The 27,585-nt window shown below is 33.1% G+C and overlaps 2 protein-coding genes, 1 non-coding gene and 1 pseudogene across 5 annotated transcripts; 2 read left to right on the top strand and 2 right to left on the bottom strand.

Moving 5' to 3' along the window:
• Window positions 1–910: 910 nt before the first annotated feature.
• On the bottom strand, window positions 911–5,736 carry LOC150029111 (uncharacterized; annotated as a pseudogene).
• Window positions 5,737–9,483: 3,747 nt separating this feature from the next.
• On the top strand, window positions 9,484–9,555 carry TRNAT-UGU (transfer RNA threonine (anticodon UGU)). Its single transcript has one exon. It is a non-coding gene; the product is annotated as a tRNA-Thr (tRNA).
• Window positions 9,556–10,167: 612 nt separating this feature from the next.
• Window positions 10,168–14,504, bottom strand: LOC137811428 (uncharacterized). Of its 3 annotated transcripts, none has more exons than XM_068613177.2 (3): window positions 14,181–14,504; window positions 13,777–13,846; window positions 10,168–13,313 (listed from the first exon to the last, which is right to left on the bottom strand). In XM_068613177.2, the coding sequence occupies exon 3, from the start codon at window positions 13,266–13,268 to the stop codon at window positions 10,245–10,247; it is 3,024 nt and encodes a 1,007-aa protein (XP_068469278.2). In that variant the 5' UTR covers window positions 13,269–13,313; window positions 13,777–13,846; window positions 14,181–14,504; the 3' UTR covers window positions 10,168–10,244. The 3 variants fall into 3 exon arrangements, with proteins under 3 accessions (XP_068469278.2, XP_068469280.2, XP_090154703.1); XM_068613179.2 differs by having other exon boundaries at window positions 13,800–13,846; window positions 14,181–14,457; XM_090298577.1 differs by lacking the exon at window positions 14,181–14,504 and having other exon boundaries at window positions 13,777–13,889.
• Window positions 14,505–24,488: 9,984 nt separating this feature from the next.
• On the top strand, window positions 24,489–27,151 carry LOC137811427 (uncharacterized). The gene is made up of 2 exons (XM_068613176.2): window positions 24,489–24,909; window positions 25,717–27,151. Exons 1-2 carry the CDS (start codon window positions 24,787–24,789, stop codon window positions 26,872–26,874), a joined length of 1,281 nt encoding a protein of 426 aa, XP_068469277.2. The 5' UTR covers window positions 24,489–24,786; the 3' UTR covers window positions 26,875–27,151.
• Window positions 27,152–27,585: the final 434 nt, after the last annotated feature.

Here is a 27,585-nt window from a genome sequence, read left to right as displayed (position 1 = left end):
AATATAAAAAATCTAGTATATACAAAATCTAGAATGTATTAATATATTTCTGAAAGAGAAAATAGCTTTTGAAATATACAATCTAAATATATTAATATATTATGAATTATATATTGTGAAATATTACCATTTTAAAAGTAATCGAATTATATATTCCAAACTAAACTTATAAAATAAAAATAAAATATTCATCTCAACTAACCGCCAACATGAAAAATAACTTCTCGCCATTCAGTTTCTCATATAAACAAGTTGTCATTTAAAATTTATGGGGGGCAGAATGCAGCCCCTCTGCATAGATTGACGTTCACGTTTTGTTCAAAACTCTGCTAGTTACTATTTTTGAACACTGAGGATCCAAAAAAATGGGAGGTGGTTGTTGTACCGAAGATCCACCGGAATCCAGCACTCCATCGCTGCAGCCGCCGCAACCACGACCACCACAGCCAACACGACCTCCTAGAAAGGTCCCAGTTTCCCTCCCATTTTCTGATCACTATATTCTGTTGTTCTTGCTGTTAACTTCGCTATATTATTCATCAGGCAAGAGTCTTAATATAGGCAATACATAAGGAGGAATAAATAACCAAAAAAAATAAGAAAACAGTTTTTATTTCCTAAAAACTAGAACAGCAACATAACTGATGTCTAATATCTAGCACAACTTAACGGTAACATAAAACTTATTCAAAAATATCTCAACAAATCCTCCCTTAAACTGAAAGTTTTCAACAACTATCAGTTTAACTATTATTCAAACAACAAAGTCCAAATAAATTCCTTAACTTCTGAAATGCACACAACTTCAACGGCTTGGTTAAAATGTCAGCGACTTGATCTTCACTCTTGCAGTATAGAACTTCAATAACTTCATTTTTTGTGAGATCCCTTAAGAAATAAAACCTGACATCTATGTGTTTGCTCCTGTCATGAAACACACGATTTTTGGAGAGTTTGATCGTTGATGTGTTGTCACAATAAATTGCAGTTGGTCTTCTTTGTTTGAACTGCAGCTCCTCAAGTATCCTTCTGAACCATATAGCTTGACAGGCACAAGCTGTAGCAGCTACAAATTCTTCCTCAGTGGTTGATAAAGTGACAATAGATTGCTTTTTAGAAGACCAAGCAACAGCTCTTGAACCCAACATGAACACATAGCCCGAAGTACTTTTTCTGTCATCTTTGTCTCGGACATAATCACTATAAGTAAAACCACAAAAATCTGATTTGCCTCCTCTCTTATAAAAGACTCCGTAATCAATTGTTCCCTGCACGTAACGGAGAATTCGTTTGGCAACTGCAAAAATGAATCTCCTTTGGGCATTCCATATACCTACTAACAAGGCTGACAGAATACATTATGTCAGGTCTAGTAGTAGTCAAATACATCAAACTTCCCACAATTTGTTTGAACACTCTGTTGTCCACTTTCCGCCTTTCTTCTGGATATTTCACAAGTTGAAGACCAACTTCAGTTGGAGTTTCAACAAGATTGCAGTTCTTCATTCCGAACCTGTCAAGAATTTCTCGAGCATACTTTCTTTGAGTAATAAAATTACCAACATCAGATTGCACTACTTCAATGCCAAGAAAATAGTTCATCATTCCAAGATCAGACATATCAAATTCAAGCATCATGGATCGCTTAAATTTTGCAAACATATCAACATCATTTCCAGTATAAATCAAGTCATCTACATATAAGGACACAACAAGCATCTTTTCTCCTTCAACTTTAACAAACAGAGTATGCTCATATGGACATTTAAAAAAACCTTCCTTCAAAAAATAGGCTTCAATGCGACTATACCAAGCTCGTGGGGCTTGTTTAAGTCCGTATAAAGCCTTTTTCAACTGATACACTTTGAATTCATCTCCAACTTTAACATAACCAGGAGGTTGTTTGACAAATACCTGTTCTTTCAAGTCTCCATTTTGAGTCACCACTTTCTACTTGTCCACCTCACCATTTTCTTTCAACTTGGTCTTGAAAATCCACTTCACATCGATTGTTTTCTGCCCTTTTGGAAGCTCAGTCAACTTTCATGTGTTATTTCTTTCAATAGCTGCAAGATCTGCATCCATAGCTTTTCTCAATTTTGATTGCTTTAATGCTTCTTCAAAGGTTATAGGATCACAATCTTCAAAAGAGCAAAATGAACTGTTGGATCCTCAGATTGACCAATTCCCGTTACTTCATAATCATCCATCCATGTTGGTCTTTTTCTGCTTCTTGGTTCTCTTGCAACTATCGGCGAGATTTGAGTCACCACTTGTTCATCTTGAGTAGTGATTGGTTGCTGCAACACCACTGTATTATGTTGATTTTCAGCTTCATCTCGCCCATCAAAGTCTGCTGGAATTTGTCGTTGAGAACCAGATTCACTCCATGTCCAGAAATTTTCTTCGTCAAATATTACGTCTCGATTAATGACAATTTTCTTGGTGATGGGATTATATAGTTTGTAAGCTTTGGAACAATCACTAACACCAAGGAAAATGCATTTCTCACCTTTGTCATCAAGTTTCGTTCTTGTTTGTTTTGGAATACGGGCATAACTAATACACCCGAAAATTCTGAAATGATCAACATTAGGCTTTCGACTGCTCCAAGCTTCCTCCGGTGTCATATTTTGAACAGAGAATGTAGGACTTCAATTCAAAATATGAATGCTCCAATTAACAGCTTCAGGCCAGATAACTTTTGGAACACTGCTTCTTGTTAAGAGACTGCGCACCATATTCATTATAGTGCGATTTTTGCGCTCACAAACACCATTTTGTTGGGGCGTATAGGCTGCTGTCAGTTGCCTTCTAATGTCATTGCTTTCACAAAAATTTGCAAATTCTTGTGAATTGTATTCCCCGCCTCGATCTGTGCGAAGTACTTTGATTTGGCTTCCTGCTTCTTTCTCAACCATAATTTTAAAGCTTTTGAAAGCTTCAAAAGCATCAGATTTGGCCTGCAAAAAATAGACCCATGTCTTTCGACTAAAATCATCAATGAAGGTAATAATGTATCTTTTACCTCTGTACCGACCAGGTCATCGGGTCTGATGACGTGTCTAGCACGTGACTACGTGGGGCGTGTTTAGCAGAACACGTGGACTAGAGAAAGGCGAGTGGTTCAGAAGCTAGTATAGTCGCCGCTCGCGGAAGCAGCGTGCTACAACGTACATGATCGGTTGTCGCCGAGATTGTATAACATTGACGTGTTAGATGATCAGCGACCGGGTGGTCTGACATCGTCGCAAGAAGCACGTCGCCGGATTTCCTAGCAGACTTAGTTAAGGCTGCTGGAAACTCAGAAGGGTAAGTCCAAACGTGTAAGTCCAATAAGATGAGGATTGCGCCAGCAGGGGGCATGGAGGTCGAGCAGGTTGAAAGGAACAGCTTGCCCATCAGCGACAGGATTCCCAGAGTGGACATTCGCCGGTGGCAAGGTTCCCTCAGCTAGAACATGCATGGCGTAGCAATAAGGAAGGTGCCACTAACGACAAGCGATGTCATAGAAATGGTGCATTTTGCTGCACCCGATACTCGCCTTGTCGGGTAGTGTTCCAGAGCATATTGCGTGCTAGCTTACTCCTTGAGCAGAGGACTTAGCCGCGCGGCTGGCCACTACACAGAAATAACGCTCAAGTTGCCTCCAACCCAGATGGCGACGCGTGTAGGGTTGGATGCGGTATGAGAATGACGCTCGAGTTACCCTAGCTCAGATGATGACACGTGTAGGGCTGGGCGCTACCTGCTACCCCAGCCCAGATGGCGACACGTGCAGGGCTGGATGCGAGCCACGCATCCAAAAGCATAACGGCCTGGAGAGAGAAGAAACCTAGCTATAAAGGTAAACTTAACAGAATTTGCAGAGGTACGTTTTCATTATGGCTCATTGCTAGGGTTGTGTGCACTTTAGTACGGTTCTACAAAGTATATTTTCTCTGAGTTTTGGGTGTTCGTGTCACTGACTTGAGCGTCGGAGCGCCACCGGCCGCAGAGGCGCCACCATGTGTTTTGCAGGTTCTGAGAGAGGCTTTCGTGGTGTGAACGAGAAGGGCACGTGGCGTGAAGCTGGTGAGCAAGATCGTGACGAGGCAACGCTCTTGCGCTAGGTCAACCGGCAGGAACAACCTCCATTTGAAGATGGATTAATTGGGCCGCAAAGATCAGAATGTACCAGCTCCAACACATTTTTGGCTCTCCATGATTTTCCCTTAGGAAATTGATTACGTTGTTGTTTGCCAACTGCACATTCCTCACATACTTGAGAAGGAGTTTCAATTTGAGGGAGACCACTGACCATATTCTTTCGTTGCAAAGTGCTTAAGCCACCAAAACACAAGTGGCCATAACGAAAATGCCATAACCACGATGTATTTGTTACGTTGGCCGAGAAGCAGGAAGAACTCGAACTCTGCACCTGAAGTCGAAACATACGATTTGTAGTCATGTTAACTTGAGCAATCAAACCCAGCCTTGAATCTTCAATTCGACATAATCCATTTTTAATGGATATCTCATAACCCTTTTCCTGTAGCTGACCAATACTAAGTAAATTGGTCTTTAAATCTGGAACATAAAACACATTAGAAATTATGTGAAAAGAGTTATCTTTGGCATGTAAAGTGACATTGCCTTTTCCCATGACAGATACAATAGAGTTATCACCGAACTTGACGGTATTGCGGAAGCTTTCATCCAATTCAGAAAATGCCTTCTTGTCTCTGCACATGTGGTTGCTACACCCGATGTCCAAATACCACAGATTTTGAGTTTCTTCACTTGCATAACACACCATCAAGAGAGAAACTTCTTCTTCCTTCTCTGCAAAGTTAGATACTTCTTCACTCTGTCTATTTAAATTTGTTCGACAGTTTGATTGGTAATGACCATACCTATGGTAGCGATAGCACTCAACATTTGATTTGTCTACTGACTTTGGTCTCTGAGTTGTTGAGTCATGTCTTCCACGTCTCCTTCCTCTTCCTTGAAATTGATTATCATTCTGCTGATGATACTATTGATTACCTCGACTATAGCTTCCTCTCCCCCTACTCCGACCTCGGCCTCTACCTCGACCTCCATTTGTTTTAAAAGGATTATCTGTGGTTGCTTTCAGCGTGTGCTCTTCTTTATCCTGCTGGATGATTTTCTTCTCATGAGCTAACAAAGAACTTTGCAATTCATCAATGGAGAGTTCATCAATATCATTCGATTCTTCGATAGAGCAGACAACAAAATTAAATTTCGGTGTCATTGATCGAAGAATTTTCTCCACAATTGTGATATCCTGCATTTTCTTTCCATGGATCCTCATCTTGTTTGCAATTGCCATAGTTCTTGAAAAGAAATCTGCAACTGCTTCTCCTAACTTCATACGCAAATTCTCAAATTCAGTTCGGAGTCCTTGGAGTTGTACCCTTCTTGCCTTCACATTGCCTTGATACTTCTTCTTCATGGAGTCCCAAATTTGCTTGGAGATTTCTTTGCAAAGAATAGTCTCCAAAATGGAACGATCGATTGATTGAATCAAATAATTTTTAGCCTCAAGATCTTTCAATTTTAAGGCTTCAAATTCTGTTTTCTAAGCTTCCGTAGCTCCTCTGCTACTCCAGATTCAACAACATTCCAATACTCCTTGGACCTCAAGAAGTTTTCCATGAGCATGCTCCAATGATCATAGTGACCATCGAAGCGCAAAATAGTTGGTTGTACGAAGTTGTCTGAGGAAGCCATTGAATGTTAGTTGTTGTTATTGTATGTAACTCAAGCTCTGATACCACTGTTAACTTCGCTATATTATTCATCAAGCAAGAGCCTTAATATAGGCAATACATAAGGAGGAATATCCAAACAAACAGAAATAACCAAAAAATAAGAAAACACTTTTTATTTCCTAAAAACTAGAACAACAACATAACCGATGTCTAATATCTAGCACAACTTAATGGTAACATAAGACTTATTCAAAATATCTCAACACTTGTGCATGCATTGCTTCTTTTTTACCTAGTGTAACAATAGTTAATAATCATTCTTCCTCAACCACTAAAAACTAGCTGAGTTAAGATGAGCTAGTTTTGATCATTTTATCATATGAAGATTAGATGTATGATAAAATAAGTCTGACCAAGATCAAGATTAATAATTCTTTTCATCTCTCGCCCTTGGCACATTTTCTGCATCTATGCATTTATACGTGTGTACTGTGATCAAGATTATATGACTGATGTATATTTGGTGTTAAAAGATGTTCAACTCTGCCTTTTCCATCAAATTAGACTGGTGTTTGTCATATTCTACTTTCTTTAACATCTTTCTTTCTTTTCTGCTTTATCCTTTCTTCCTTTTTCCAATGCGATCATCATATTCTTAAATTCTGCCGATAAGTCTGGGTAGGGATTTTTATCAAGTTCACCTTCGAATGAGGTTTAGGGAGCTTTGGTAACTCAAAGTATAATCGTATTTTATTTTGTACGATGACCATTTTGTAAGATGATTAAGATGACCATTTATTTTGAATAAATTCAAAATATAGAAAAAAAAAGGTCATTAATGTTTATTTAAATTTGTCAGAATTAGTCGAACCGTCATTTCTTTCTCTCTATAATTTATTATGGGAGTACAATCATATTATTTTGTACGATGACCATAACAGCAACGGTCATCATCAAATGGCACTAAAAAACCCCTCATTAATGCATGCCATGTCACGCGTATAGACACCGGCAAATGTTACGTCAAACTTCGGGAAGCCCAATCGTCACATGAGAACTCTAAAAGTCTGACTGTCATATCGGTCTTAAAGACTCTTCGGATTAACCATCATCGAGCCTGGAGTAAGTGTAGTGTCTTCGGTAAGTATCACTTGAATTATGAGAAGGGTAAGAAATGAAAGAGTAGTTTCAATAGTTCTGAATTATGAGAAAATGGAAAGTAGTTTAAGTAGTTTCAATAGTTATCGTTAGATATTGTTATTATTGAAAGAGGTTTTCTTGTAAACTGAATGAATTTGGATAAATGATTAAAGTGAATAATTTTTTTAAAATAAATTTATTTGGAAAAAAATCAAGAAATGGAACCTTGGTGATTTTGTAGGGTAGTGTAGTGGGATAGGCCGTTATATTGTTTATACTTATAAGGTATTTTTAACGTAAATACCTATATCAATAAAATTAATAAAATTTAAAATATTTTAGTAATTATTTATTAATAAAATCGCAATTATTCATAGTATACTAACCAAAAATGAAATTTAATATTAGATAGAACTATATAAAATATTTTTTAAAAGTGATCATCCATCTCTTTAGAATATGTCTTATTATAATAAGACTAGAAGCGTATTTTTACTGTTTATACAATGGTTTATGATTTACTTTTATTCAGTTATATTATAGATTTGAGTAGTTGAACAATTTGTTAATGAAAAAAAAACAAATAATTATTTTAGTATCGCATTAAATGATATTTAATGCATAAAGGGGCATTGTATTATGCACCCATGTTTATAAACCAACCCCTTTAAGAAGGACTGAAATATATATGTCCTTAAAAATATATTTTAAATTGTACATTTCAATATAAAAAATATTCATATAGTTTGGAATGTACAATCTATTATATTTCTGAAAGAGAAAATACCTTTTTGAAATATACAATCTAAATATATTAATATATTATGAATTATATATTGTGAAATATTACAATTTTTAAAGTAATCAAATTATATATTCCAAACTAAACTTATAAAATAAAAATAAAATATTCATCCCAACTAACCGCCAACAAAAAAAATAACTTCTCACCATTCATTTTTTTCATAGGAACAAAGTTGTCATTTAAAATTTATATATGGGGCGTAGAATGCAGCCCTCTGTATAGATTCACGTTCACGTTTTGTTCAAAACTCTGCTAATTACTATTTTTGAACACTGAGATCCAAGAAAATGGGAGGTGGTGGTTGTACCGAAGACCCACCTGAATCCAGCACTCCATCGCCGCAGCCACCGCAACCACGGCCACCACGGCCATCACGGCCACCACGGCCACCAAATTCACCACGGCCACCACGTTCACCCCGACCACCACGACCTCCTAGAAAGGTCCCTGTCAGTTTCTCCCATTTTCTGATCACTATTCTATTGTTCTTGCGCATGCATTGCCTTTTTTTACAATAGTTAATAATCATTCTTCCTCAACCACTAAAAACTAAAGTTAAGATGAGCTAGTTTTGATCTTTTATTATATGAAGATTAGATGTATGATAAAACAAGTCTGACCAAGATCAAGATTAATAATTCTTTTCATCTCTCGCCTGACACATCCTTTGCATCTCAAGATTATATGACTGATATATACGGAAGGTGTTTGGTGTTAGGAGATGTTCAACTGTGCCTTTTTCCCAAATTAAAACGAAAATTTTCCATCAAATTTGTTTGTCATATTCTACTTTCTTTAACATTTTTTTTCTTTTCTCTTTTGTTTTATTCTTTCTTCCTTTTTCCAATGCGATCATATATTCAATCTAGGTAGGGATTCTTATCAAATTCACCTTCGAGAGTGAGGTTTAAGGAGATTTGGTAATTCTATTAAACTGTTGTTGCGAATTGTAGCAATTAAATATGTTTCGTTATTCTTTCTTATCAACGCACATACAATATTTGAGATTTCTTTTTGGTGTAGAAGTTCTCTGAATTCTACTCCTTGTAACTAAGAATTTATAAATTGTCCAAAATTCTACACAAATTGTCACCATCATTTTCACTGTCCAGTGTGTAGTAAAGTTTGTCATCTTAATCATGATCGTGTGTCTTGAGATTTTTTGAAACATAGCTTACGAGTATTTATGTTTCTTATAATGCAGGACGTGTTATCAACTCTCCGCAGAACATTTAAAGATTACTACATAGTTTGAAATTCAAATGCACTCTCCATATAATGTGGAGAGCCATGGCTACAAGATCGATAGTTCTGTTTTTTTTCTTATTGTCCACGATACTTACAGCCATGGAATGCAAAATCCATTTCTTTTCATTGTTCTTTTATTTTCAATTTGAAGGCAAATCAGGATACATGTAAAGTGTAGTTAGTAGACATTGTGATGGTGCGAAGTCTTGCACAGATTATCCTCAGATTGAGTTTGATAATACATTGCATACTCTTTGTTGCCTTCAAATTTTCAGACTAAATAAAGACTTCAATAAAAAGAAAGTTTGTTGCGCGATTCTTTCTTATCTAAGAATTAAATAACTTTTTCTGTTATTTTCTTCAATCCTCTATTTGAGATACAAAATTGCTTGAATAAACTTTATTTCTACCATTACAACTTATTTATTGAGAGAATTGAAAACAGTTAAAATATATATATATATATATATATATATATATCTGATAATAAAAGCACATACCGATAGAATTTTTTAATAAATATTTGATAATATTTATAGATTATAAAACATTTTTCAAGAAGTATACCAACAAGCCCTTATAGCTCAGTGGTAGAGCGTCAGTCTTGTAAACTGAAGGTCCGTAGTTCGATCCTGCGTGAGGGCTTTAGATTTTCTTTTTGTTGGTTTTAACATAGGAGGAGGGAAGGAGTTAAAACTTATCTCTAGTTTGCCATTAGAAGATATGCAAAATCTAATCTAACTAAAATGCATTTTATCTTCTTTTTTTCCTCTTATATTTATAAATAAATTTAATGATTACTTAGAACCATGATGTTAGACAATCTATACAGTTGAATTTTTTTTTTATTAGAACAGACAGAATTCAATGGGTCTAGACCAATGATGTTAGACAATCTATAACGAAGATCGAGCTAAGAAGAAGCTTTTATTGAAACATGTAAAGCATTGCTGTAAAAAAGATCTTACGTCTGAATAAATAGAATTTAGTTAACAGTGGGATATAAATTTAAATCAAATGGCAGGCATTAACTTCTTTGTATGGTGCAAAAGATAACCAAGGAATTATACAGCAAAGATGAATGCACATCAGTGCATTAAACAAAAAATTTGATTGTGTTCCTAGTATAGCAGTGTGAATTTGGAAATAACAAAAAAATAACCGCAGAAGGATCATTACAGAATTTCTGTAAGGATATGTGAAGATAAACAAAATGGAAGGAATCTTGTTTGAGCTCTTTTGTAAATGCAGTAGATAGAACAGTGAAATAGTATGCAGAAATTTTATTATAAATCTTGTGTATGATTCTAGAGTTTCCTTACAAGATACAAAATCTAAGTTGAAGTGTGAATTTGGACATTTGCATTAAGCCTGGTAAGTTTGGTCAATGTTTCACGAGCTGATATGGTATCTGGGTGATCTTCACCACAAATTGAAGTCCTAATGAAAACAGCCTTCCGGATTAGATCATCCCCTACATCAAACTGAGCACCTCTTAGCATTAGCTTGGCTCTAGTCTCGAGAACAGTGGCTCTAGTCAATGCTAACTCCTGCCAAAGGCAAGGATTCAACTGAGCATTGGTCTGGATGGATCTCCAGCAAAGTGACTTGTCTAACCACTTGTCAACAGGGGTAACAAACGCTTGGTCTGCAGCTTCCAATGCATTGGTGCACAGACGTAGAAGCTCAAGAGCAGCACTGCATCGAGAATATGTAATGAATGTGTGAATTGCAAGAGGCAGAACCACTTTTTTTACAAGATACAAAAGCTCAGACACCTTCAGCTCAACAAGCACAGGATCGTGACCAAATCCAAACAGCAGAAAACATGCAGCCCATAAATGATCCAGATTTTGTGATATTGACCCGTGACCGATGATAGCTTGAATCATTGCCTGTGCAGCTCCAGTGTTTTCTCTTTTCCGAGCATACAGTTTGAACACCTCATTGATATGGATATAGCCTTGCTTGGTACTAGTTCTTGCAATATTAAACCTCAGCAGTAAAGAGGATGCTTCCAATTCTGGTTTTTTGGCGTAAGAGGATGGGAATCCACATGATAATAATTGCAGCATTCTTCTCCAGAAAAACTTTCCCTGACATCTTTCTGGTACCTTTTGAGCAGCAAGTGCCAATAGGGAAACCGGAATAGCACCAGGTGCAAACCATCCACTTACCAGCACCATTCTGGTGGCCAAGCTTCTTGGACCATCTGCATGATCAAATATGGAGAAACAAACGTCAAAGAGTTGAAGAAGGAAAGCGTTCTTCCTGAAGGAGAGAGCGTCTTTACCACTCCATGACATCTCCTTCAAAGGCATTCTATTTATGGTATCTAGGAGCCTGCTTGGTGTTATGGGTAGCTCCGACAAAATTGCACTGATAATGGCAAGGCCAAGAGTTAACCTTCCAACTTTCTCCTCAATACTTCTCAGAGCATCAACCTCGGCCACCGAATAGTCCTTTTCACTACCTACCATTAAAGACATTGCCTCAACTCCAGATAAGTATGAAAGTTTCAACGGTTCCAAGTTCATGATGCGAGGAAGCCGTGTTGATACAATTACATGGGTCTCTACCCTAAAACGAGGGAGAAGATCCATCACAAGTTTATGATCCCACCAATCTTTTTCGCTTTCCAAGTTATCAATGATCACAAGATATGGAATGTTTCTCATCAGTTCTCTGCGAACTCTAGAAATTGCAGCCACTTCCTGCTCTTCAAAGCTTCTTATTTTTGTTTTCTCCAAACTATTCTCAACTCCCACATCAACTTCTAAAAATGATCTGATATTAAGATAATTTTGCCTTATGTATCTGCTCTCCCCACCAATCCATAAAACCATCTTGTATCTCTGATGAAATCTGTAAGCAAATTCAAGAACAAGTTCCGTTTTTCCAATTCCTGAATCCCCAGAAACACAAGCAATCCCTTTCCCATACAAAATCTTCATTCCATTTTTCCTCTTGGTATACTTCCCTCGCTTGAGCCTTGGATGGTTGTGCCGCTGAGAAAATTCAATACCTTGCATTTCAATTTCTTTTTCTGTCTCCTTCCATACAACTGGCTCTTTTTCCTTCTTTCTCTCGTTCACCATATGTCTTTCCCTCCATCTTTCATCTATCATGTTGCTCTTTCCCCAACCAATTCTCACACTCTTTCTCCTGGGTCTGGCCTTAAGTTCAATATAGTCTTGTTCGGCATCTCCTGTGACATCACCAAAAAGTATAAATTCTAACTGTGAAAGTTCTTTCTTTCTGCCTGTAAAACACTCATTTCTAATGAAAGGAAACTCCTCTTTTTCTACTTTTTCTCTCCACTTTGTCACACGTTCTGCAACACTTCTCCTTCCTAACCTCATTGCTATTAATGTGACAGCCCTCAGTATGCAATCTCTCCAGTTGCCATCCTGAGCTTCCAGTTTGCACTCGTCAACACGAGAAAGGCCATGCACTGCATCTTTCCACTCTTGTTCCAACCCTTCATACGAAAGCCAAAGTTCCCCTCCATGTTTTTCCCACAACTCACCCCTTTTTTCAATTATATCCCTCACAAGAATATCAGCTGGACTCAAATCAAAGTACACTGGGACCAAATTCTTCTTCCTACAGAAAAAATTCAGCTCCTCAATGGTGTATTGGTTCTTGAAAGACTTCTTTGTTATAATTAGTATCCCAAAAGAAGCAGCATCCATAGCTCTCTCGGCAATGCCAAGTTTGCGGGAGCTCCTACTTCGAGCCCTGTCCGAAACAAAGCAACTGATGCCTTGAATTTCCAATTCAGCGCATAGCCATTTAGCAAATCGTAATAAAGGGGGTTTGCTTCCATGCAATCCTATGAAAACATCACAACTCCTCAGCCTATAAGAAGAAAATGATGTGGAACCTGGAGTTGAGGATGTTCTATTGTTTCTGACTTTCTTCACTCGCTTTTCTCTCTGTCCAGAACAACCATCATCATGGCAATTCGAGTAACTAGATATGCTGCTACTTGAGATGCCAACTGGGGAAGATTTACGGTCAAGTTTCATCAAACCGCCTGAATTACATCCAGCTGGAGATGCAGATACATCTGAGAATGTACATCTAACATTTACAGTTGAATTTGGTTCTGGAATCTCTAAAGAGGCGCTTGAGGGAGCCACACCTGAATGAATTGCGTTACTTTGGGTATCAAGCCTGGCTGAGTGTGATAATTGGCATGATGATGGTGATCTGGGAGAGAAAAAGGGTGATTGATTTGCTGAAAAGAAAACAGAAGATGATGATGACATATTCCTTGTAGTCATGGCAGTCAAGGACCCAAAGACGGGGCTCTCTTCCTGAATGTCCATGCCTGTACTTGTAGGATTCCCCATTATGCAAGATACCAAATCCCATGCACGCAACCACACAATTTGTATCTGAAGTTGGGATGATGATATCCAAGTAAGTCACAATTGCACAAATGTTCTATATACGTTCATGCAAGTGCTCTAAAATTTAAACAATACAAAAATATGGTAATAGAGCATCACCATCTAAGTTATAAATCCTAATTTTTACATGACAGGTAAAACTTTACCCAAAGAATCAAATTCCTCAACTCCAAAAAAACAGCAAAAATCATTGCTAGGCAGGTAAATTTCGGGGGAGGGGAGGTAAAACTTTACAGAACAGAAAGAGATTGATCCTGAACAGTGAATGCACCAAAAAAATGGTATCAGTATGGGGAATACACTCATTTGATGCACAGGATTCGTGTCTGATTAATTCAAAAACAAAGAAGAAGGCACCATATCATAAAAAACACAATCATAACCCCATCTCGGAGAGAAAATTTAGAGAATGATAAAACTGCATTGGGATTCAGATCTGAGTACTTACAAGGATACCAAACAGAAACACACCTGGGTAGATTCTCTATTCCGCCTCCAACCAAATCAATCTCGTTTCACTGAACACAGGAGGAAGGTCGTAACGATTAATATTAGAAGGAGCCGAATTCGCAAGTAGAGCAACAGTGAAATAACGAACTCAAGAAAAGCACCAAGAAACACATCACGACCACAACATTGTAGAAATAAACACACAGTACACACTATTGAATATACATATCATTAACGCATCCAGTGGCTATCAACTATTGAGTGAAAGGCCAAAACACTTGGAAATTAAGTGGTGAGACTGAGACATTTGAATGACCTGAGAGTATTTGGGAGACACCTCACACCGGTTACAGAAAAGAGGGAAAAGGACAGGGTCGTTGAAAATGAAGGCAAAAACTGTACCTTTTTTTCTCAGAAGGGAAGAGAACAAGTCTTTTATGGGTTCAGAAACTCTAGCTGTTTTTTGATAAGCACGCTGTTTTGTAAGTATATATATATATATAACTAGAACCAGTCTCTGACCCTCTCAACTTCACCCTTTCACACTCTGTCTACTATCATTATTTGTATGACTTTCTTCAACCTTTACAAGACATTTGCTTTTTAATTTTGGTATGATTGTTTGGGTAGAGAAGTAGTATTTTATTTGATATTAGTTAGTGTGTGTTTGTGTGTGAGTGGGAGAGACTGAGAGAATGGTCTGAAGGGGAAGGAAGGAACAGGAACAGGGTGGGAAGAAGGCAATGGGACCAAAGATGGGATCTGAGTAGGGTATGGTGGGAATGGAAGTAGGGTCCACAGCCATTTATAGCAGTGTTAAATTTGCAGATATTGAGCACTGTGATTTTGGAGCATTTGCATTGGGGTTGTTAAAAAATTTAAAAATAGATAAGAGTTTACCTGTGGGGAGCTTAAAAGGCAACTTTGATTATGATAGTCCAAAGCAAAAGGTCGAGTTTTGTACTTTGTAGGATTTATGTGACTGACGTTTTGAGGTTCTAACTTCTCAAGAACAAACCTTTCTCTTCCCTTCCCTTCTCTCTGCAACTCTTTTCTCTCTCTCTCTGCTCTTTTTGTTTTCAACTTACAAATAACCGTTACCTTACTTTCTACAACACTTCCATTGCCTCAAACTTTTTCTTCTATTCCCTCTTTCATTGTCCTTTTAAATACTACACATGCATTCATTTTACCAAATTGTAACTCACTGTTACCATTTTTTATTAATCATTCTGTTAATACCACAACTTCTAAACATTTCTCATCAATTTCAATAATTACACATCATTCATCGGTAACTTACCAAATTCTTTCCTTAAATAAACCTAAGTGCCTGCTGCTTATACAATTCTTTTTATACATCAAATTATGATTTTAAGAGGGATTCAAATTTGGGTTCGATGATCATAAAATGTAAGTTGCTATATTAAATTATTTTATATCAATAACATGTTTTTTTAATAAAAAATATTTTAATTTGAAAAGGTTTACGTTTCATTTCCATTTCCTATACCAGATAGTTGCTTTTTGGAAATATTATTTTTAAAAAGTAAATAACTTTTTTTCGACTTCAAAACTAAAAATTTATTTTCTACCAAATCGTGGACATAGTAGTGCACCTGATTAAAACAAATACAGTTGTAAGTCACTAATTTATGATTTTTAGTGGAATAATTATAAAAATAATTAAAACCCTAAACATCGCAGTTTTTTCTTATCACTTGGTAAAAAACAAATTATAGAATTTTTGGTGCATTTTGCTTTGTTTGAAACACTAAGAAATATGCCTTGTTGTTTACTATATCTTTGTCACTATTATTTGCATTTCATATTAGGAAAACTTTCATACAATTGCCTTTATAAAACAATTTCCATATTATCAACTTATCACGGTAATTTTATTGTATAAAATTATATTAAATATTATAGTATTAAAATAAATAATTTGTACAATAACTTTCAACCTTTAATTTTGAAAAAGTAAAAAAAAACAACGAAAATATTAAGATGCTCCTAAAAGTTTGTAATCCACATAAAATGGGTTCGACAACAATTTAGAAAAATTGAAGTAAATTTAAATTTATTGTTGTTATGTGTTCTACAATGCCTTAGATCGACCATTTGTCATCTCTATTTCATTTAGTTATATTTTGTATATGTAAAGCTTTGAGTATGGTGAATAATCAATCTTAAATTCTTTAATTATTGTTAGTTATTATTAATTAAAAATACCATTACAAATATTTAATATTTATTCATTAACCCTACAATAATTTGGTTTACTCTCTGTATTTTTTTTACGTTTTGTATTAATGGATATAATTTACCAGTGTCTAGATATTTTATCTTTAATTAATTAAGTTTGATCACGAAATAAGTAAAGTTTAATAAGATATTGATTTTGTGAATAATCTAACGCAAACACCACTTGAAAGATATGATCTTGAGTGCATTAATTACTTTTTTTTCTCTAAATTCTTGGTTAAATGTATTTACATCTAGGAATGTATGGTTTAGAAAACAAAATGAAAGAGAATAGACGACAAAGAAGAAAAAATTAGTTAAAATATAATATTATTATTAATATTATTATTGAATTGTTTAAAAAAAAAGTGAGAAAATGAAAAGAAATACACAAATACTTATTTTCTTTCATTTGATTGTGTAAATAATAAAATAAAATATATAAATAGTATAAATAAACAAATAAAATGTATTATACAAGTATTTTAATTTTAATGAGCACTTAGAAGAATAAAATAAAAATAAAAACTACACATATAATATAAAAGAAGATTCATGATTTGATAAAAGAAATAGTTTATGGGTATTTGTTTAAGTTGACTTCATACTCTATAGAGAAAAGGTGGAGTAATAGTTTGCAATGGTAATTGATTTAAAATAATATTTTAATTTATAATATAAAGAACAAATAAAATAGGGAATAAGATGAATGAAACCAAAGATAGAATGATGAATTTGATTTTGCAATGTGTAGAAATGATTTGAACGGAACAACCAAAGAGTACGACAACCAATCCATCCATGCATATAAAACAGGAGGATAGGACAAAACTCTTCAAAACTAGAACACAGAGTTCAAACAATAAATTAATTCTATATATAAACATTTTAATTAAAAACATTTATAACAGAAAATAATATTATATACCCATTTTAGTAAATTTTAATTTTGCATGTGTAGAAAACATCTTTTAAGTATACAATTAGTTAAAAAGCTATAATTTAAAAGAAACTTGTTATTTTTTTTTTTTAGGTTTAAGATTACTCATTTTCGTGAAAGGAATGTGTGTGCGGATAAGTTGGCTAATTTAATATTTATTCATAAATAATCATTTTATTGGTATAATAGACTTTCATCTAATATGTTCTTAGAATTATTTATGAATAGGTATAATTTATCTATATATTGTTTTTGTTAATATATGGATTTTGGTCTAATTTATCATATTTTTTTATATTTTTTAAATAAATTTTTATATGAAAGAAGATAATTGTTATTATTTGAGACGTTAGCTGTGAAGTTACAACAATAATATCTAATATAAAACCATTTTTATAAGAATCTTGTTAGATTTGTATTAAGAAGTTGATATTGTCTCGATTAGTTACGTGAATAACTATAATCATCAATATCTATCTTTTAATTTTTATTTTTAAAAGGTCATGCAGAGTTTTATACAAAATTTTCTCAAAAGAAATCTTTGCACTACTATTTTTCTAACAGCTTTTTTAAACTATTCATTTCAAAATTTAACTTCATATGATTAAAATAATTGGTTAACAAATGTGAGCTAAAGTTTTTAATAAACACTAAAATGTGGAGTTCTGTTGAATTTTTAAAAAGAAAAAGAAATAAATAAATAGGCAGAAATCACATTGAGCACATGCCACCATGTGAGACCTCACCACATCCCAATTTATTAACTTTCCAATGAATGGTTTTGATTACACCACTTGCTACTAATACAGCTATTTTCTCCCTTTTATAATATTTTCTGTATAATTTAAATTATTATTTACTTTTTTATATCTATAAATTTGTTAAATGACATCATATAAAAAAATGACTACTACTACTCCTAGTAATAATAGATAAAGTATAAAAAGAATTTTTAAATCTAATAGGGACGAAAACACATGGTCCTTGTTAACTTAGCCTTCTGGCATAGTACGAATATAGCAAATTCATCATTAATGGGACCCAACCTTGTAAATATAAAGCTTCTATCTTTGTAAATACAACCCAATTTTATACTTTCAAAAAATGTGCTAAATGTAGGTCATTTTTCCCCTATAATGCAATAACAACATTTCAATTTTACTTTATACTTCTTCTCTTCCTTTTTCTAACTAAATATAACACACGCACATGTAATTTTAAATTCATTCAAAATGTTAGTTGGATTTCTCTCATTATAATATTTTCTAAATTATTTTAAATATCTCATGTATAAAGAAATAACATTTTTAATTTTTAAATATTTATAAAAGAGTTAATAATACTTTGATAAAAGTAATGCAAACCATAAATAAAAAATACAGAATTGAAAAATAATATTTACAATCACAAGAGACAAATATAAAAACTACCAATTTTTTTTTATATAAAATACCAAAATTTTCATAAGTGTTTATTTATTTTTTATTTTTTAAATTGTGATAGTTCTGTGTGTGTGTTTTTTTTTTTCATGAAATCGATGACTTATCATCGTAACATTTTGTTTAGCTAAAGTGGTATTAAACTTTCGTGCTTGATCCTTATACATTATCATGGTACAAATTTCATTAAAAAAAATACAATTATAAGTTAAAACTTCATACATATTAATTATATATATAATATAATATTTATTACACATTTTGTTCACAATTTTAAAAATTATAATTCTAAGCAACATAATAAATAAATAAAATAAAATAACAAAAATTGGGATAAAAGGAGATAGATCACATGTGCTATATTAATCATCTATTATGTTTTAACTGTACACATGAATGTCATAATATCTAAAAGAATGATATATTAAATATGATAATAGTAAATGAATCTAGGATTCAAGGTAAATAAACTATAAAAATATATTATCATTAAAGATGAAATTATTTAATCCATTTATACTTGTATCATATAGGATATTACAGTAGGCATGTAATTATGCATGTCACTGGATATACATTTTAAAAAAATATAATAATAATAATATTAGTTAAACTAAAGACTAAAATATTGATACATCTTATATTATATAAAATATAAATGTAATTTTAAACTATAGATTGTAATTTTTAATGTATCTTATAAAAACACATTTTTGTTACAGAACTATAGATTTAAAAGTGTAGTAAAGGAGAGAGAGTGACTAAAAAACAGAAGCAAGTTTGACTTTGAAGGTTACTTATTAATATTTAATTAATTATATAAAGTTATAACTATTTTGATGGCAGTATTTGGAGGCATGTTGGCTGAAACTGGGCTACTAAGGTCCATTGAAGTCCAACCATCATGTGTTTGTGAAAATGACACGAGTTATTATATAAACAATTCAGTTAATTTGTGATCAACAATACAATGAGATGGGGGTAAAATACAGAATCAGACAAACCAGAGGTTAAAGAAGCTATCTGAAAAAAGAAGGTTAAAAAGGAAACTTAATAGGCAGAAACAATGATGTTGATAAAAAAGTGTTTTCTGATATTCTTTTCAGAAACCTTTTCAGCTTGAGTTTTTCACTTCAGTAATCATCTCTTCATTCGATAAGGTTGGGCTTTTATTCTTCGGATCTTTGATCCTTATTATAATGTGTGAATGAATTACTTATGTTTATCGAACGAATTTCGAATGAATTTCTTATGCATCTTTCACTTTTCTTCTTCTTCTCTTTGTGAATTCTAAACTTACACACAGTACCTGCAAAACACATTTCGATGTTCAAGTAAGACTTCGGTATTCGGTGTAATTAGTATTAGACGATGACATACCTGATTCTTAGAATTTGTGTCTATTTATATAATTATCATGGACTATTAGCTATTGGGTTGAATTAAGGATTTGGGCCATAATTAAAAATGTATTATTCAGTATCTGATCATTGATTATTATCGTTAATCTTTTGTTTAGTCATAATAATTTTGTTCGTGTCGGTCAATCTTAACCGAGTGTTGAATCTCTTAGTCGATCATAGAGTCATGTCAATACACCTACAAATATATTTAGATTTAAATCCTTGATAATATAGATACACATGTTAGATTAAAAAAGACATAATCGTATCTTAATCATATTTAATTGATAATTTAGTGCATTATTAATTAATAATATTTTTAATTTTTTTGCAAATTTTGTGTAGAATGTGTCGAAATGTCAAAATAGATGTAAGATACGGCCACAGGATACTCGAAAATCTAGTAATATAGCTTTTATTTATTTATTTTAAATGACACAATTGTGAGTTTTTAATACATATTTTTAAGCATTACCGAAAATGTCACTATTAAAAGATGATCATTTTCTTTTCTTTTTAAGATTGCATACTTCCTAAAAGTTATACTAGTTTGAGTGAATACTTTTATTGCTCTTTAATGAGAAATAGTGAATGTAAAGAATCGATGCTCATTAAAAAATATTAGTTAACCATAAATATGATAAATATATCTGTTTAAGGAGAATGGCTCTGGAGATGTTTTTTCTTTCTCCTACTGTAAACTTACATTCATTGTCATATTTATAAGAATAATTAACTTATTAATATTATGCAGTTTTTTACCATTTTTTTTCTATATAACACACTCCGTACCTATTTATACATACATATAATAGAGATGAGAAATATCAAAGGAAAATTTATTCTGTGATAGTAAGAAAAAAAATATTAACCTTGACACAAAATTCTAAAAAATAAATTAAATCATATGGTTACATAAATCTTTTCCTGAGTTAAATAACTTCTACCATTAACATAAATTATATATTTAGATTCATTAACTATTGGTGATCTCATATTGATTAGAGATTAAAACATTTAGTAGTATATAAGTGGTGCAAACCTAACTTTATAAGTTGGTTTTATGTGGTTGAGTTAAACTTTAAAGTTTATTATCCTAAAGATTGTTTCTTAGATTTAATATAGAAGTCTCACACAATGAGAATAGTGTGTTGGAAATATCACATCAACTAAAGATTATATATAACATATGAGGATGGTATGTTCAAACCTCACATCAACTAAAAATTATATAATATATAAGTTGATACAAATCTGTTTTATAAGGTTATGTTCATTTCTTACTATTAATCTCATTCTCTAATTGAAAACATTTTTTTTCACTCATTAAAAAAAATAGTTCACTTTACACACATTTTTTATGTGGCATGTTGTTTTTAATCTTAACCAATGCAAATTTACACATCTGGGTCTCTCCAACTTCACATGGCAGCCACATGATCGAGAAGGAAGTATAAATCTTAATCTGAGTACAGTAACATCACATTCTTGTAAAATATTTATTCTTTTTATTACGTCACATATTTGAGACAGACATTTTCTTTGTTTAACCATTATTGATAGTATTTTTGACCTATGTAAAATTTATTATAAATTACCGTATTTAACGTATGGTAATAATATGGGGGAGAAATATGTTAAAAATAATTATTGTCAATTAATGTATTTAAAGTATTTTTTTTTTCTTTTGGAATTCAGAATTTTATACGTTTTTTTTTCTAAAGAAGTGTTTCCTATAATTAAGAAAGAAAATTTTATTTAAATTTTTTTACTTTTAATTTAAGCAATGTGAAATTATTAGCATAAAAAAAATAATGTGATCACTAATTAATTCTACCAATCACTTTCTTTTGGGTTATGAGCCTTGCGACGACTTTTGGTCATTTAGGTAGGAGACCAATGTAAATGAAATATCATAGGACGGGGATTTGAATTCATTAGCATTAACCCGGCAGTAAAGAGAGGATTATAGCGGCAAACACAGGATTAAGACTGACTCCATATATACTAGGTAAAACCTCACATATAGACGAATCACAAATTAGATTAAAAGCACACTTGTTTTTGACTATCTTGAATGTTCTGAATTTAGATCGTTTATTGGCTTGTTTAGAACACTTAAATTATCTATGAATAGATATTAAAGAAAAAATAATAAAATAGTTAAGTTAATTTACTAGTGAATGTGATTTTTTCAATCAAGGTTTGTTCAACCAAACTTTTTCTTAAGAATATTTTCAAGAGAGGAAAAATAAAATTAAAATAATATCCTCACAAATTAATAATTTATAAAAAATTATTTTTTATATTTTTTTAATTTTTTTCCTTAAATTTTGGATAAATTAAATTGAATTTGTGAAGTAGTTTGTTTTATTTTCTTTTTCTAATTTTTTAGATGTATTTTTAAGAAGTTTGTTAAACTTATAAGTCAAATAAGTACTTTTTTCATTCCTCTTTAAAAAAAATAAAATGACCAAAGTAAATTAGTTTTAAATAACAAAACAATAAAATATTTTAATTACTATAAATTAAAATAAAAAATATAAGTTGTCATTTATACGGTAGAATATCTCATCCATAACAACAAATAAGCGCTAACATATTATTTTGATGACAAATTTGCTGATAACATTGTTAGGTTTTTATAATCTTAGAATTACTGTCCGTTTTGAAATTTGAAATTTCATCAGAATTAGGTTGAACATTCAAAAGTTAAACAAAAGTCTTTTTTCTTAATTCAACTTAAAGTTAAGAATTTGTTACCATTTTCTAAATGTAACTTATCTAACAAGTTGTTAGGCTAGTCACAAATAACACAATTAAATCAAGCTACACATAATCTTAAGCGAAAAAAAAAATCTACTTGTAATACTTAAAATCAATTAAAAAATACAAAATTTAAGAATTAAATAATATTAACCAAAATCTGGAAGATAATATAACAACTAATTATAATTTATAAAATACAATTCTCACACTAAACAAACTTACTTAATTCTAAATGTTCTAATATGAGGTTACTTAAGTTTTGAATTAGAATAAAAATAAATTAAACGACATAGAATTTAAAATCTAATTAGTAACATATACAATAATAAATTATTATTTAACTAACTATTAAAGAAGAATGAATAGTTCAGGTCTCTGAAGAAAACTGGGGCCTGCTCAATTCAAATCTAATTCCTTTAAAAATAGAAGAGAAAAAAGTGATTCCCAAATATTTTGTATGGCATATAGGTTAGTAGGTGGGGTTTGGATTTAAACTCTTTAATAAGCTCATAATTATCTTCTACCAAGGTTAGGTAAGCATAACATAAACCCTTCCAAAAAAAATTTCCTTCTCCTCCTCTTCCTTTCTAATATATGTTTTCTGTTATTACAAAGATTGGATTTTTATCCTTTAAGTTGAGTCCTTTTATTTTTTCTTTTCCGTTTTCACGGTGTTTAGGTGATAATTTTCAAATAGTTCCGAATGAGTGGGAGAAAACCTGCAAGACACCTAGCAATCAAGTTAGTCTGAGTACAATGTGCAGATGAATCGAGAACGAAAAATTATTTTTAACATCAGTCCTTCTAGTATTTATACATTTTGGATGAACCTCAACTATTATGAGCTTCAACTATTATGAGTCTACTCATGAGTAAAAAAAAAACTCCAAGTGTAACTTAATTATGATTAATTGTAAATTTATGAATTATCTTTTGATTAAAAGAACCATTCAATTTTCTCGATTATTCAGGTTTGTCGACCTTCTTGACTATCTGCAATACATTTCTGTTTTCTATTTATTGTTCTGTTTCTCATTTTTCTGCAGTGCTTATCTGAACTGTTGTTAACAAAACATGAAAAAAAGAAATTCTGAGCTAAATTACAACTAGGATAATTCTTTGTGAGATAAAGAAAGTGTGGTTATTGATATAACTTGCCTTGCCCAACTAAGCTGCCGATAAAAGTCGAGCAAAGCTGCTTTAGTTAATTTCCAATTTAGCATGTTGATTTGATGGTTTGTAGTTGAAGAAGCCAAAACTTCAACCTCAAATAATTTAATGTCAAAAGCAAGAAAAAAATGTGACCAAGGATTTGATAAAAAAATATATTTATTTAGAAAGCAAAAATGATATTTATTTAGAAAGCACATATAGAGAAATAAGAATAATAGTAGAACGTCGTAAAAGGAGAAAGCACTCACTGTTGAGGGCTTTTTTATTCTCTAAAGAGGTGTAGATTTGATATGAAAGAAAAAATCACATCGATTATTATATATTAAGATATTTCATATTAATATATAAGGAATGTAAATTTAATTTTATAAAATTAAATTAGATTTAAAATTAATTTTTTAATATGATATTAAAATTTAATTTAAAACTTATTTGATCGAATATTAGTTAAACTTATGGCGAACCAGAGAAAAAATTTGAGTGCGTTGGAGCCCGAAAGAAAGGATGAACGGTGACACACGTGCACACGGACTTCGTTATTTGGTCACAGTAGCCCACTAATGACTTCTTTTTTGTTTTGTGTGGCGGCCACAACACAACAACATTACATAGACTATACTAATACTAGGTAAACTCGAATGAAGGGTTTCCAGAGACAATACGAGACTCCAAGGGACACTTCAGTAACTTCGATCATCTCATCTTTTTGGCTTTAATATCAACTAAATAATAAAGAAAGACCATACCATATGAAAGCCTCTTTGCTCTGGTCTTCCTTGCTTAATCACTTGACATGACATTAGCACCAATCAAACCAAATCAACTTACTCACTCATTGCCGTGTTTTGACCTCTTCAACAACATTTTGGCAAATAATGACACACTATACATTTCAAACTTCTTCTTTTTTACATTTTCTGTTCATCTCCAACTTCTCTCAACTTTTCATGTCTCTACCATCTCTCAACCTTGTTTCTGTACCTAAGTATACAAACATCTAATCCCCTTCTCGCTGCTACTCTGTCCCTGTTTCTGTAGAGATGAGAGGTGGTAATGGAGGCGATGCCAGAGCTGTGAACAACACTTTGGACACCATCAACGCTGCTGCAACTGCCATCGCTTCCGTTAACAATCGCCTTAACCAACCTCTTCCTCACTTTCAGGTATAATATATAAATATTTCATACCATAATCACTTGCATCAATTTTGCGGAATACAGAATTGACTGTGAGATTGTTTCGGCTACAACAGATGTGGATTTGGTCTGTTTTTATTCTTCAGACCTGTTGGTTCTTCCCCCTTAACTCTGTTTTACTTGGTCAGATTTCTATTATGCAAAACTTCATTTCATGTTCAATATTGCTCTCCTGTGATTGCTTTACTAGTTATCATCAATCTCTTATCCAAAAGTAATGATCTTTTCAGAAATTGTTTTTTGGGTTGAACAATTCAACTTGACATACATTTACCTTTTCAAAATATATATTTTCTGAAAAGTTAAGCCAAGTAGAACTGTGTTTGATTAGGTAGAATGGAGAAATATTACATTTTTGTTTCATCGTTTATTTATTTTCTGAATATACTGATTTTTCGTTTTTTATCGGTGACCTGAATTTTTGAGACAACTAGCATGTCTCTGCATTTTTCACCACTCAAAACTGGCTCCATTCCAGCGAATGCCATTCTAACTTTAGAGTCTCATACATTTAATGAATTCGAACATTTAACCAGAATTAGACTCTGCTTATTTTCTTCATGTTGCGTACAGAGTCAATTTACATAATGGTGATGTCTAGTTGCAGGCTAATAGCATGTATCTTATGCAGTCTGGACCCTGTCATGACATGAATGGCAGGCACATTCACTGTCATGTCTTCTTACTTTTCTCATCCTACAGTCATTCATTCATAAAGCTTACTTGTGATCTCTTCTATGAATGAAAATTAACTCATTTTTTTTTTGCTTGCAGAAGAAGACCTGGGGAAGCTGGTTGAGCATATATTGGTGTTTTGGACACCGCAAAAACCAAAAGCGCATTGGGCATGCTGTCCTTGTTCCCGTAAGCACACCTTCTGGTGCAGATGTTACTGCTGCAACAGTAGGTTCAACACAAGCACCTAGTATTCCATTCCCCTTCGCCGCACCTCCCTCTTCCCCTGCATCTTTCCTCCACTCAGAACCTCCTTCTGTTTCCCAATCCCCGGGTGGTATACTATCTCTCACTTCTGTATCTGCCAGCATGTACTCTCCCGGTGGTCCTTTCTCTATCTTCGCCATTGGACCTTATGCCCATGAAACACAATTAGTTTCACCGCCAGTTTTCTCAACATTCACCACTGAACCATCAACCGCTCCCTTCACTCCGCCTCCTGAATCTCTCCACTTGACTACACCTTCTTCCCCTGAAGTGCCGTTTGCTCAACTGCTTCACCCCAACAACAAAAATCCTGATACCTATCAGAGGTTCCAAATATCTCAATACGACTTCCTCTCTTATCATCTTCATCCCGGAAGCCCTGTTGCTCAACTCATTTCACCAAGATCAGCTTTATCAACTTCTGCCACCTCATCTCCCTTCCGTGATGCTGACTTTTCTTCTCGTGGAAGACACAAGTCACGTCAAGGCTCTGGCTCTCTAACCCCGGATTCTACCCGATCCACAACACAAGCTGGTTTTCTTCCTAGTCACTGGGTCACGGAGATCAATAGGTCTCCACATCCAAGAAAAACTCGCCCCAATGAGATTAGTATAAATCACAGCCTCTCTATTGAAGTGTCTGCCCAGGAGGTGTTGAAGTGTGTGGAAAACAAGGCAGGGGCATGGACTAAATCACTTCCATTCAAAACTGATATACAAGGAGCAGAAAAAGAAGATAATTCAAGAGAAGTCCTTGTCAGTAAAACTCAGAATGATGTCCCCCAGCAGATCCCGGAGCATGGAGATGTGGAAAGTGTTCATCATAAGGATGAAAGTATAACATTTTCTTCTGCTAAAGAATTCAACTTTGATAATGCAGAAGGAGGAGATTCTCCTGGGCCCAACTTAGTTGTTGACTGGTGGGCTAATGAGAAAGTGTCAAGCAAGGAAGGAGGATCCTCCAAGAATTGGTCTTTCTTCCCCCAATGACTGTTACTTAAGATAGGGTTGCTGGAATTTTGCATGGGTTTTGACTTTCTGCCATTGTATGGTAGCAACCAACACCACCCCTGCTAAGAATTATAAGTTGGTAGATCTAACAAATACAGTGATGGGAATATTTTCAGGTAAACTCACCTTAGATTAGGAATGGCTTTACATTTATAGCATCTACATTCTTCACACCTGTTAACATTTTTGTGTGTAAGTGTAATATAGTTGACATAAAGACACTGGTTACCAATGATGATCTTTTATTTTACTGTTACTGAAAGTTCAAACATTTTAGCAATGTTCTTAAAGTACACTCTAGTAATTCCCACCAGAAACACAATTTTGACGAAGTTCAGTATGAAGCAGATTGATCTCATTTACAGGGAGATAAGTTTTCTAGTCCAAGCATTTTCAAACAATAAAAAAAGACAGCTATTGTATCTATATGTTTCAATTTGAGGTGAGCTTCATGGAGAAGGAATAGAAAATGTGTTCATAAGGAGATAATTAAATATCATTAAAATAATTAATAACAATAATATCCTACCTGGAGAAGCAATAGAAAAAGTGTTAATAATTAATCTCATTAAAATAATTAATAACAATTCATGACAGCTTTAACTAATTTAGTAAGGGTTGTTATAAGGGATGTCCCTGTACATAAGAGTAGAACTTTTAAATACCTGTTTTAATGAATTAAAATCTTAA

The sequence above is a fragment of the Phaseolus vulgaris genome, chromosome 2 (assembly GCF_051622355.1).
Source record: "Phaseolus vulgaris cultivar YP4 chromosome 2, ASM5162235v1, whole genome shotgun sequence".
Taxonomy (NCBI): domain Eukaryota; kingdom Viridiplantae; phylum Streptophyta; class Magnoliopsida; order Fabales; family Fabaceae; genus Phaseolus; species Phaseolus vulgaris.
The sequence above is the reverse complement of the archived record's forward strand: the minus strand, read 5'-3'. Positions and strand labels throughout refer to the sequence as shown.

Bases quoted from the DNA above. Each gene is read 5' to 3' on its own strand.
- LOC137811428 (XM_068613177.2), bottom strand. From the start codon at position 13,268: ATGGGGAATCCTACAAGTACAGGCATGGACATTCAGGAAGAGAGCCCC.
- LOC137811427 (XM_068613176.2), top strand. From the start codon at position 24,787: ATGAGAGGTGGTAATGGAGGCGATGCCAGAGCTGTGAACAACACTTTG. The intron at 24,910-25,716 runs GTATAATATATA...TTTTGCTTGCAG, and splicing joins AACCTCTTCCTCACTTTCAG to AAGAAGACCTGGGGAAGCTG.